The sequence below is a fragment of the Oncorhynchus mykiss genome, chromosome 9 (assembly GCF_013265735.2).
Source record: "Oncorhynchus mykiss isolate Arlee chromosome 9, USDA_OmykA_1.1, whole genome shotgun sequence".
Lineage (NCBI taxonomy): Eukaryota > Metazoa > Chordata > Actinopteri > Salmoniformes > Salmonidae > Oncorhynchus > Oncorhynchus mykiss.
In genome coordinates this window covers 44,331,365-44,344,548 of record NC_048573.1, presented here as the reverse complement: position 1 = coordinate 44,344,548, position 13,184 = coordinate 44,331,365, and the positions used below count along the sequence as shown (strand labels likewise).

Sequence of the window (13,184 nt, the reverse complement as noted above, 5' to 3'; positions counted from 1 at the left end):
AGGTGTCTTTCCTAACTCGGTTGCAAGAGAGGGTGGAAACCCGCTCAGGGATTTCACCATGCCAATGGTGACTTGAAACAGTTTAACGGCTGTGATAGGAGAAAACTGAGGATGGATAAACATTGTAGTTTCTCTGCAGTACTAACCTAATTGACAAAGAAGGAAGCCTGTACGGAATAAAAAATATTCCAAAACATGCATCCTGTTTGCAACAAGGTACTAAAGTAATACTGCAAAGAATGTGGCAAGGCAATTCACTTTTTGTCCTGAATACAAAGTGTTATGTTTTGGGCAAATACAATACAGTACATTACTGAGTACCACTCTCCATATTTTCAAGCATAGTGGTGGCTGCTTCATGTAATGGGTATGCTTGTCATCGTTAAGGACTGGGGAGTGTTTCAAAAAATAAACTGAATGGAACTAAGCACAGGCAAAATCCTAGAGGAAAACCTGGTCCACCAGACACTGGGTGATTAATTCACCTTTTGGGAAAATAACCAATACCGCAAGGCCAAATCAACACTGCAGTTGCTTACCAAGAAGACGGTGAATGTTCCTGAGTGACCGAGTTACAGTTTTGACCTAATCTACCTGAAAACCTATTGCAAGACCTGAAAATTGTTGTCTAGCTATGATTAACAACGAATTTGACAGGGCCTGAATAATTTTGAAAAGAATAATGGGCAAATGTTGCACAATCCAGGTGTGGAACGCTCATAGAGGCTTACCCAGAAAGACTCACAGCTGATTCTACAGAGTATTGACTCAGGGGTGTGAATACTTATGTAAATTATATATTTCTGTATTTCATTTTCAATAAATCTGAAGAAAATGTACTTGTTTCCCAAGGCATGAGTCACTTCCTGTCTCCCCAGGTGAGCGAGGAGCTGATCCGGGTGGCCATTCTGTGGCACGAGATGTGGCACGAGGGCCTGGAGGAGGCCTCCCGCCTCTACTTTGGCGAGCGCAACGTGAAGGGTATGTTTGCTGTGCTGGAGCCCCTTCACGCCATGATGGAGAGGGGTCCACAGACCCTCAAAGAGACCTCCTTCAACCAGGTCCGTCTTTTGTTTTCTTTTATCTTTTTTAAAGTCATGTTTATAGTCTTTATTTTGTCATGTATTTTTCCCTCTTTTTACCATTTAATTTACCAAGTTACAATGATTGACAAATGTGCGTGTATCTTGAAAATGTGCAGAAATCCCATGTAGATGTCAATTGGAGACATTGAGGAAGTGTACGAGTTGAAAGTTAGGATCAGTTCCGCAGTCTAATGACCAATTGACAATGATGTGTAGTGCTCTTTGACCTGGATTATAGGTAAATGGCTGGACAGGTGAAGTGAATTGGCTGCTGTTCTCTGTGTTATGACAGGCCTACGGGAGGGACCTCATGGAGGCCCAGGATTGGTGCAGGAAGTACATGCGCTCGGGCAACGTGAAGGACCTGACCCAAGCGTGGGACCTGTACTACCACGTCTTCAGACGGATCTCCAAGCAGCTACCACAGGTGAGAGAATCACATCAACCTACTCACACTCTGCTCAAGTCAGTTTGGTCTGTCTCCTAACGTAACTCCTACACTGAGGCCAATTGGAGATCTGCCAGTCTTCGTCTGAATTCAAGAATCTCTCTCCTCTTCGGATTCAGCCCTTCGTTGGTTGTGCCAGTTGAAAAACTAAAGCATCCAGTGAAAGGAGTCAAGTTGGCTCACAACCAGTTATGTGTGGGTAGTGTATATTGCTACATTCACATCTTTCTTCAGAGCTATGAGATGTTATTTTGCTACTCTTGTTAAGGCCCACGTTCATTTATCCCTTGACACTGTAAACTGATATATCTAGGTCATGTCAGCATCCTGAAACAATGCAACCCATTCCGCGATGATCCTGAAGTGGCTGTTAGTGGAAAATAAATAGCGCTTCCTAGGTGTTGCGTCTGTCTCAGTTGTTGTTCCAAGTTAAGCCAAATGTCTTCTCATCGCTACAGTATTTCACTGTAATAGGCCAACAATAGCAAAACTCCTTCAGAGTCAAGTGAAAAGAGTACACCAGTGGGGCAGTTTTGTATCCTTTATTTATACAGGTGAACCCATTGAGATGAGATGCCTTTCCTAGGAGGACCTGTCTAGACAGTGCACGAGCAAAAGAGACAGACTGTTAAAGTGGTGACGGTGAAGGACGGAGTGAGAGACTGAAAGAGGCAGAGTGACGGTTGGAACACGGCACAATGAACCTTTTCATCTGCCAGTAATCTGATCTTCCTCCTCTCTCTCGCTCCCCTCATCTATCCATTATTTTATCCATTGATCCCTCCCCCATCCATTCCTTCTTGTGTCCCAAGCTGACCTCCTTGGAGCTGCAGTACGTGTCCCCCAAGCTGCTGATGTGCAGGGACCTGGAGCTGGCCGTGCCGGGGACCTACGACCCCAACCAGCCCATTATCCGCATCCAGTCCATCGCCCCCTCGCTGCAGGTCATCACCTCCAAGCAGCGGCCGCGTAAACTCACCATCATGGGTAAGACAACCACATAACCTCCAAACAATGTCCCCGCAGACTCACCTACATGGGTAAGACAACCAACCACGAGGCCAATAAGAATTAAAAGAAAGGGCGTCTCCATTCAAATCAATGATGACGACACAATGGGTGGACTGGCAGCCATTTTGAGTGTACCCATGTAAGGAAATAAAAACAGGAAGTGTACCCTTTAATTAAATGAATGCATTCAGTTGTACAACTAACTAGGTATCCCCCTTTCCCCCTTTCCTGTCCCCTTAATCTGTGCTGTCATCTCGATTGGCATTACAAAAAAAGGATTCCATTATCATGAGCCATATCAGTTAGCATAATTTGAATGAACGTTCTACATTACCATGGCAATCCAGCATCAGTTGATGGAATATTCCAAAATACAAAGGCATTTATTTCGTCACAATACCAGGCAGCCATTGTGAGGCTACCCGTGAGCTTGGCAGTCAGTTGCCAGGGTTTTAGCTTCCAAGCCCATTCTATTCATTCTTATTTCTATGATTACACCCACCATTTACCATTGATGGAAATGAATCAAGAGGGAATACGATTAGTGGGGACAATGGACTACAGGCCCATTGTCCTACTGAGTCCTTTGGGAGTATTGGCTAACTACACAAGGAGTTAGCTAACTAAGTATGACCATCATAGTAGTAAGGGTATTAGATTTATGTTTTTTTATCCCATTTGTTTAAAGATGAGTGTCTAGGGCTATTAAACGATAACACTTAATCGAGTTAATCGCAGGATTTGCTGTGATTATTCTCACAATTTGAATTAGCTCAAATTCAGCTGAAATTTAAGATTTTCATACAAAAAAATTGCACAAGAATATTGACGTCTTGATTTTGTCTAAAGTAACGGTTAGCAAAATTGGGTAAATTGAGAAAGCACACTTTCTTTACCCTCAGTTGTAACCTGTTTTCACAGTCCATTGTTTTCAGCTGTAGAGATGATGTATTGGGGATGTTTTCAGTGATTTTTGAACACTTTCAGACAATGTGATTAATCACAATAAAAATAACATAAATTACTAAAGGTGATTAACTCTGACCGCCCTAAAGATGACACAAGTCAGGTCATCAAAAGATGAATGAGAAATGCAAACATGCTGTCTTTTGGAGTAATTTCCTGAGTCAGAAGTATAATCAATATGTGGTATGTGTCATGCCATCTACCTGTGTTTAATGCCATTATTGTCCTCTGCAGTTTAGCAATGTGATAACAAAGGATTATCCCGCAACATAATTTTTCATCCCACTGTCATTGTAAAGTGATAAACAGAATTTTACACTAATTCGCATGCATAGGAGTTCAGGGGCTATATGTATCAACAAGCTTCTCAGAGCAGGAGTGCTGTTCTACAATCAGGCCCCCCCTATCCATGCAGTCTAATTCATTACCATCTAAAACTAAACTGATCCTAGATCAGCACTCCTACTCTCAGACGCCAGTTGAATGAAAGCCACGGTCTGAGAGTTGACCTGTGTTGTGGTGCCCCCTGCAGGCAGCAATGGCCATGAGTTCATGTTCCTCCTGAAGGGCCATGAGGACCTGCGGCAGGACGAGAGGGTCATGCAACTCTTTGGCCTGGTTAACACACTGCTGGCCAATGACCCAGCCTCTCTACGCAAAAACCTCAGGTAGACAGTACACACACATTTCAAGATTAATGGCTGGATTATTGCCATCGGGAGGGTGTGAGATTGATTGATTGATTGATTGATTTTCGGTGTCTGCTGTGCTTCTGTAAAAAATATAATTTCCTGGTTACCATTTTTGTGTATTGTGTCCCCCTCTCAGCATTCAGCGCTACGCAGTGATTCCCCTGTCCACCAACTCTGGTCTAATTGGCTGGGTGCCTCACTGCGACACCCTCCACGCCCTCATCAGAGACTACCGGGAGAAGAAGAAGATCCTGCTCAACATCGAGCACCGCATTATGCTCAGGGTAAGAACCAGGAACTATCACATTAGCAGTTCACACACACCCTGTTCAGAATGGAGCTTTTTAGACATGGTGTACACTGAACAGTGCACTTGCTATTACTAACCATCTGTTGATTAGCCATGAATTTAAAGGGAATGTACACTTTAATACACAATATAATATGAATGTTGTTACTTGTCCACTACTCTTAAATGTCAAGTCTCAAGTAAAAAAAAATAATTAAAAGACAATAAATTATTTATCCGTGAATTGAAAACCGTTAAACAAATTGACAATGAGGTTCTATTTTACTACCAAAGGTTGTGCCATCTTGATGTTGTGGTATGTATGTTTGTTAGATGGCTCCAGACTATGATCACCTGACCCTGATGGAGAAGGTGGAGGTGTTTGAGCACGCCGTCAACAACACGGCCGGAGACGACCTGGCCAAGCTGCTGTGGCTGAAGAGCCCCAGCTCTGAGGTAAAACCCTGTTTCAGCCTTACAGACAGTTGTCATAAGACTGACGTACCCCTGTTTGCCACCCAGTCTGACGTAGCATGTCATTAGGTGTTATAGCTAACAACTGACCACTCTATATAAGGCTGCTGAAGACTAATTAAAGGTGGTATCTGTAACAATTTAGTGATCTATTCAATTTCCTCATGGTTTTTTGAAGAATGTGGCTCAGAAATACCTGAAATATCTTAGTTCGGCTTTCTGTTGCAGGGACGCAATGTAGTGTTATGTTTACTCCTGGTCTTCTTCTCAGGTTTGGTTTGACAGGAGGACCAATTACACACGCTCCCTAGCTGTGATGTCAATGGTGGGCTACATCCTGGGCCTGGGAGACAGGTGAGGCTCTCCACCAATACAAGTTCAGCAGTGGTAGCAGATGTTTAAAAAGTGAAATAATCTTGCTTTGCAGGTGTATTGGAGCATATTTATTGAACAGAACATCTAAAGTATCAAATACTTATTTTCGTGCATGGGGCCAAAACATTGGCATGAAAATAAATATGTGGTCCAGTGTGTAGACTACCCTCACTCAGTTTCTCTCCATTTCCTCTACAGGCATCCATCCAACTTGATGTTGGACAGACTAAGTGGCAAGATCCTCCACATTGATTTTGGGGATTGCTTTGAGGTGAGCAGGGGCCTCCAAAATCAGAACCTGACTGAATGTATACTATTTATACAAAGTATGTGGACACCCCTTCAAATTAGTGGATTTGGCTATTTCAGCCCCACCCGTTGCTGACAGGTGTATAAAATCGAGCACACAGCCATGCAATCGCCATAGACAAACATTGGCAGTAGGATGGCCTTGAAGAGCGCAGTGATTTTCAATATGGCATCGTCATAGGATGCCACCTTTCCAACAAGTCAGTTCATCAAATTTCTGTCCTCCTAGATCTGCCCTTGTCAACTGTAAGTGCTGTTATTGTGAGTTGGAAACGTCTAGGAGCAACAACGGCACAGCCGCAAAGTAGTAGGTCACACAAGCTTACAGAATGGGATCGCTGAAGCTCGTAGCCCGTAAAAAGTTGTCTGTCCTCGGTTGCTACCGAGTTCCAAACTGCCTCTGTAAGCAACGTCAGCACAAGAACTGTTCATTAGGTGATTCATGAAATGAGTTTCCATAGCCGAGCAGCCGCACACAAGCCTAAGATCAACATGCCAAGCCTCGGCTGGAGTGGTGTAAAGCTTGCCGCCATTGGAAACACGTTCTCTGGAGTGATGAATCACACTTCACCATCTGGCAGTCCGACGGACGAATCTGGTTTTGGCGGATGCCAGGAGAACGCTACCTGCCCGAATGCATAGTGCCAACTGTAAAGTTTGTTGGAGGAATAATGGTCTGGGGCTGTTTTTCATGGATCAGGCCCCTTAGTTCCAGTTAAGGGAAATCTTAACGCTACAGCATACAATTACATTCTAGATGATTCTGTGCTTCCAACTTTGTGGCAACAGTTTTGGGAAGGCCCTTTCCTGTTTCAGCATGGCAAGAACCCCGTGCACAAAGCGAGGTCTATACAGAAATGGTTTGTTGAGATCAGTGTGGAAGAACTTGACTGGCCTGACCTCAACCCCATCGAACACCTTTTGGATTAATTGGAATGTTGACTGCGAAGCCAGGCCTGATTGCTCAACATCAGTTCCCGACATCACTAATGATCTTGTGGCTGCATGGAAGCAAGTCCCTGCAGCAATGTTCCAACATCTAGTGGAAAGCCTTTCCAGAAGAGTGGAGGCTGTTATAGCAGCAAAGGAGGGACCAACTCCATATTAATGCCCATGATTTTGGAATGAGATGTTCACATAGCAGGTGTCCACATATCTTTGGTCATGTAGTGTATCTGTGAATGTTGTCAATGTTTTATAAATGTTTTTCCCACTACAGGTTGCCATGACCAGGGAGAAGTTCCCGGAGAAGATTCCTTTCAGACTGACAAGAATGCTGACGAACGCCATGGAGGTAGGAGGAATAACTCTCAGAGGTTTTATTTTACATACTCTTGTCAATAGTTCACATTTGCCTCTGTCATGGAGGGCACTTAATCCTGCAACTCAATTGAGGGTTTGCACTGCAGACTTGAGGAGCGAAGCAAAGATTTCCGGCTGGCACCCAGGCTACAATTACCAATCAGAACAGACAATAAAACTCCCCTCTCTGTTCTGTCAATCAATGTGTCCCTTCCCTGTGTGTGTTGGTCAGGTGACAGGGCTGGATGGGAACTACAGGATCACATGTCACACGGTGATGGAGGTGCTGAGGGAGCACAGGGACAGTGTCATGGCCGTACTGGAGGCCTTCGTCTACGACCCACTGCTCAACTGGAGACTGATGGACAGTAAGGAAACCACTCCGAAACGCCTCAAAACATCTTGAAAGCATCTTAAACACTGAAATACCTTTAAACCATCTGAAATCAACAACCCAGCAAACAATTGAGCCCTCTCTTTCTTTGTGGTCCACAGCGAACACCAAGGGAAACAAGCGATCCAGGACCAGAACTGACTCCTACACTGCTGGACAATCAGTCGGTGAGTGTGAAACAAGACGTCCATTTTGTGTCACTAACAACATCTGGAATGTTTCCAGACTGAATGCATCTTTCTGTGCTGTGTCTGTTGTCCAATGCAGAAGCACTGGAGGGGATCGACCTTGGTGAGACCACACACAAGAAACCAGGAACTACCGTGCCTGAATCCATTCATTCCTTCCGTGAGTCTTTGGCTCAAGCCAATACTGTAAAAATGCATGAGGCTAACATTCCTAGTAGTTTCTATGGTGGCTATGTTTGTTAACGCTAGAAATGGTGGGCCTCGAGGGACCCCACTTCAAACCAATGACTTGTCTTTTGGACTTCAACATTCTAACAGTCTAATAAATACATTTCATATATGCTATTGGACAAATTATCATTTGGTTATGTTTATGAAGGTCTTAGGTAACATATGAAGAACATAATAGTATTTTCAATACTTTATTTTACTGTAAGCTATTTAAAAAAAAAAAATTCATTTTAAGAAGGGTCTTAAGAAGCACTATGGAAATAAGAAAATGTATTTCAAAGAACAGGATAGCGTATTTTAAGTTGTTTTATGTCCATATGCTGCCGCATGCTCACGTTTTTTAGCGCATAAAACAATGGTCATTCTTAGAAAAAGTGGTATTTTGAAATAGAGCTCACATCTTAAATGTTTTTGTTATTTGGCCAAGCTACGTGTTCTAGAAACTGCTCTTTCTGATGCTATATAGAAATCAAAATGTCTTACCTGAATCTAACTAATTGTATAAGTATTTGAAAAAGTGTATTTTTGGAGCTCCGTTTTCCTGCCTCTGTGTCAATTCCAAGCTGCCCATCTCTTCATATACATTTGACAATTGATAATATTTTCACCCATCAGACTATTGTCAATTTAATCTTGTCTTTTGGCTAATGTGTGAAATTAGTTTCAATATAGTTTAGGTGTAATTTCGATGGGCCATCAGCTGCGCAGGCTGACTGGCAGTGGATGAGGGGCAAATTCTCTTTGTGAACAACATACGTGTGTTAAATATACTTATTTCAAGGACGGGGGTGGGGGACATGACAAAAAAATGTTTTAAATGTGTTTTGTCAACATGACGCTCTCGGCGCTTCCTGTGTTAAAACACAGCTATGAATAGTTGCTGAGTGGCATGTAGCTTCTATGGGTTTTTCTTTCCTCAACAAAGGATTGTGGAGGATATTGGTATTGGGAAGTACTATCTTTGCTTATTGTTGGCCCAAATATTTCCTAAAATGTTAGTGTATCAGTCATCACTGTGTTCCTCTCCCATCAGTTGGAGATGGCACTGTCCAGCCTGAGGCCCTGAATAAAAAGGCTATCCAGATTATCAACAGAGTACGAGACAAGCTGACTGGTAAGTCTTTCCCTACACATTCCCTACACATGTAACTAAAAATGCTAGGATATGCTAGCATATTAGCATTCATTGACTAATATGTATTGCTTTTCCCCATCAGGGCGTGATTTCTCACACGATGAGACTCTGGATGTGCCAACCCAAGTGGAGCTCCTCATCAAGCAGGCGACGTCGCACGAGAACCTATGCCAGTGTTATATTGGATGGTCAGTATGATCTGTTTGTTGTTAGTTAGCATCAGTTAGCCTACTGTTAGTTAGCATCAGACAAATACTATAAGTTGGCATCAGTTAGCCTACTGTTAGTTAGCATCAGACAAATACTATAAGTTGGCATCAGTTAGCCTAGTACTCTTAGTGAGATTCTGCTAGCAAAGTACTGTTAGTTAGCATCAGTTAGACTAGCGCTGTTAGTTTTCAGAAGTTAGCCTAGAACTATTAGTTAGCATTAGTTAGCCTAGCCTGTGCTACATTGGCTCGTTACCATCATCGGTAACTGTTAGTTCGCATCAATTAGCCTAGCCTGGGTGGTGGACTGTTTCAGCATTCAACAATGCTATGGCACTGCCATGCTGTTTGACAAGACAACTATACGTTGCCTAAAGCAGGATCAGACAGGTACCCAAACTACAAAAAAGTGTCTTGGTTGGGCAAACATTTGTGGCTTATGTTGGGAACTTTTTTAACAATGGTCACTTGTATTGTTTTGCATCCCCCAGGTGTCCATTTTGGTAGAAGAGCTACACTTGAAGAGTTACACAGCCTGTTTTCATCAAGTAACCATGAACTTACTTGGTAACTATGTGGTTAATTTGTGAGAGATGGTCTATGGCAAGGAATTACATTTCCAAAGATCTTTATCAAATTATGCCATGCTGACATTGGTTTCAAGCATTTTACATTCACTTAGCTAATTACTTCCAATTTAATGAAATTAGCTCCAAATCCTTAGTTTTAAGTAATGACCCATGTAACATTTAATCCCAGGATGTAATACCATGTAAAGGTAACAGCTACAATTATGTACTGTACAAGGTAACAACCTGGGCCTCGTTTCCCAGTTGCGATGTAACTTAAGCATTACAATGATCGTGTCAGATGCCTCGTTATTTATGAGCCACGTTTTAAAGTATTTCCCAAACAAGCAAATAGAGAGAATGTTCACTAAGTGCGTCGTTAGACCATGTCAATACTGATCGGATCGAAAGAAAAGCATCAGCTTTCTCCATTCAGGTCTAACCTTAGCATTAAAATTATTACACAATACTGATGACAGATCAGCTACTAGATATTACCACCTATGGCGGCAAATATTGAGGCGGCTTATTGTAAATGCTTACCCTATAATAACCCACAAAATCAAGATTTGGCACGTGCACATATTGTTACTTTTTTTAAAAAATATATTGTAGCAAAAATTATAGACAGTAGCCTAGAATTAGCTAAATATAATGAAATTGATTGAACATAACATTTATTTCAATGTAGCCTATAATGTATTTCTATTTTGCAGTCATCTCAGTGTTCATTTCAAGCCATGTTTTATTCTTCGCTTGTTTGTAACAATTGCAAAGACATTGGCGACTTTGAATTTGTAGTCAACTTTGTTTTGAAGTTGACTACAGCGGAGAACTTCTGTGTATGAAGTGACGTGGAAATGGCAAAGAAGCCTCTAACAACCTACTCAGCTGTTCTACCAGTGGTCTGAGGTAGTCAGTAAATAACAAGCGTTTTCAAGTGTAACTTTAGTGACAATGTTTTGGGGAAACAGCACGGCTACTAAAGATACATTGTACGAAGGTTCTGACGATGGCTTTGGGAAACGAGGCCCTGGTTATTTGCTAGTGCTTATTGCTCAAAGCGCTGGCTGTAAAGAGGAAGTGCTGCCCAGTGTTTAATTATGTCACTGTCATCATGCTAATGCTTTCTACTGTGGCCATATTTGTAACAAGTTTTTAAAAAAATAATAATTTACTTGTTGCATCTGCTTCATAGTCCTTCATAGACCACTAGTCCATTGTATTATTGTGTGTTAATGTGACTATTTGAGTAACATACTGTATGCCTTTTGCTAATTTAAACATTATTGAAGGGTGTCCCATGATAGAATATGAATGGGAGTATTTGATTTAAGATGGTTGCATGCATAATTCTATGCCAATAAATAAAGATCTATTGATACTTGTCTTGTGCTCTTTGCCATTGTCCAAATATTTGTGATAATGCTGATCATGTTTGTATGCTTAAATGTTCATTGCCTTTGCATATCATCACTATTAACGAACATACAATTATGAAACTTCAGAAGCTATTTTAAATACATTTTCTTGGTCCTAAGGTCATGAAATGTTCATATTACATTGCAGGGAGTTTCTGTACATTTTTTTTTATTTTTAGAAAATGTCGTTTTCATCCACCAGCGTATGGAGCTCATTTTTCTCCTATAAATATCAAGCAAAACTTCTGAAGTTGAGAATATATTGCAAGCAAAATATAAACCCAAAATATTGAGCAAAGAAATCATAATTGCAAGATTTTTTTTTACATGTGCTAACAAATTAGTTAATAAAAAATTATAGTTTTCACTGAAACATTTTTAATGTAAATGCGATTGTGATTAAACACCACCTTCTTTGCATTAAATTGTTTTGGGGGCAGTTGTAAGTTTTGGCACATTCATTCTATCAGCATAGCACCCTGCATCCCACTACTGGTTTGCCTCTGAACCTAAGCAGGGTCGGTCCCTGGATGGGAGACCAGATGTAGCTGGAAGTGTGTTAGAGGATCAGTAGGGGGCACCCTTTACTCTCATCTTTCTCAGTGGTCATAAAAAATCCCATGGCACTTATAACATGAAGATGAACTATCACTCCTAAACTGGTTGACCACTGGGGATGCATCATCTACACCTCTAAACCCTGCCTACACAGAATGGATTGATTGAAAGGATGTATCTAGCACATTTCTACTTACTGAACTGTTTTACAGAACCTCAGCAAAAAAAGAAACGTCCTCTCACTGTCAACTGCGTTAATTTTCAGCAAACTTAACATGTGTTAATATTTGTATGAATGTAAGATTCAACAGCTGAGACATAAACTGAACAAGTTCCACAGACATGTGACTAACAGAAATGGAGTAATGTGTCCCTGAACAAAGGGGGGGTCAAAATCAAAAGTAACAGTCAGTATCTGGTGTGGCCACCAGCTGCATTAAGTACTGCAGTGCATCTCCTCATGGACAGCACCAGATTTGTGTTATTGGCTGTACCTTTGTTTATCCCATGTGTAACTCTGTGTTTGTGTCACACTGCTTCGCTTTACCTTGGCCAGGTCGCAGTTGTAAATGATAACTTGTTCTCAACTGGCCTACCTGGTTAAATAAAGGTGAAATATATATATAAATAAAATATTTTTTAAATGGCCAGTTCTTGCTTTGAGATGTTACCCCACTCTTCCACCAAGGCATCTGCAAGATTCCGGAAATTTCTGGGGGGAATGGCCCTAGCCCTCACCCTCCGATCCAACAGCTCCCAGACGTGCTCAATGGGATTGAGATCCGGGCTCTTACGCTGGCCATGGCAGAACACTGACATTCCTGTCTTACAGGAAATCACGCACAGAACGAGCAGTATGGCTGGTGGCATTGTCATGCTGGAGGGTCATGTCAGGATGAGCCTGCAGGAAAGGTACCACAGGAGGGAGGAGGAAGTCTTTCCTTGTAAAGCACAGCGTTGAAAATGCCTGCAATGACAACAAGCTCAGTCCGATGATGCTGTGACACACCGCCCCAGACCATGACGGACCATCCACCTCCAAATCGATCCCGCTCCAGAGTACTGGCCTTGGTATAATGCTCATTCCTTCAACAAGAAACGTGAATCCAACCATCACCCCTGGTGAGACAAAACCGCGACTCGTCAGCAAAGAGCACTTTTTGCCTGTCCTGTCTGGTCCAGCGATGGTGGGTTTGTGCCCACAGGCGACGTTGTTGCCGGTGATGTCTGGTGAGGACCTGCCTTACAACAGGCCTACAAGCCCTCAGTCCAGCCTCTCTCAGCCTATTGCGGACAGTCTGAGCACTGATGGAGGGATTGTGCGTTCCTGGTGTAACTCGGACAGTTGTTGTTGCCATCCTGTACCTGTCCCGCAGGTGTGATGTTCGGATGATCCTGTGCAGGTGTTGTTACACGTGGTCTGCCACTGCAAGGACGACCAGCTGTCCGTCCTGTCTCTCTGTAGCACTGTCTTAGGCATCTCACAGTACGGACATTGCAATTTATTGCCCTGGTCACATCTGCAGTC

The 13,184-nt window shown here is 42.4% G+C and overlaps 1 protein-coding gene across 3 annotated transcripts in view; it reads left to right on the top strand.

Annotated features, from left to right (window-relative positions):
* Positions 1-11,064, top strand: part of mtor (mechanistic target of rapamycin kinase) — a 123,475-nt gene extending 112,411 nt beyond the window's left edge. For all 3 annotated transcript variants that reach the window (XM_021615845.2, XM_021615843.2, XM_036988105.1), the window contains exons 44-58: positions 879-1,061; positions 1,378-1,512; positions 2,346-2,520; positions 4,043-4,178; positions 4,339-4,486; positions 4,825-4,947; positions 5,237-5,319; positions 5,539-5,611; positions 6,869-6,943; positions 7,184-7,319; positions 7,447-7,512; positions 7,613-7,693; positions 8,798-8,878; positions 8,982-9,087; positions 9,600-11,064. In XM_021615845.2, coding sequence (XP_021471520.1) covers positions 879-1,061; positions 1,378-1,512; positions 2,346-2,520; positions 4,043-4,178; positions 4,339-4,486; positions 4,825-4,947; positions 5,237-5,319; positions 5,539-5,611; positions 6,869-6,943; positions 7,184-7,319; positions 7,447-7,512; positions 7,613-7,693; positions 8,798-8,878; positions 8,982-9,087; positions 9,600-9,615 — 1,617 coding nt within the window. In that variant the 3' untranslated portion in view covers positions 9,616-11,064. The remainder of the gene's footprint in view (positions 1-878; positions 1,062-1,377; positions 1,513-2,345; positions 2,521-4,042; positions 4,179-4,338; positions 4,487-4,824; positions 4,948-5,236; positions 5,320-5,538; positions 5,612-6,868; positions 6,944-7,183; positions 7,320-7,446; positions 7,513-7,612; positions 7,694-8,797; positions 8,879-8,981; positions 9,088-9,599) is intronic.
* The last annotated feature ends 2,120 nt before the right edge of the window (positions 11,065-13,184 follow it).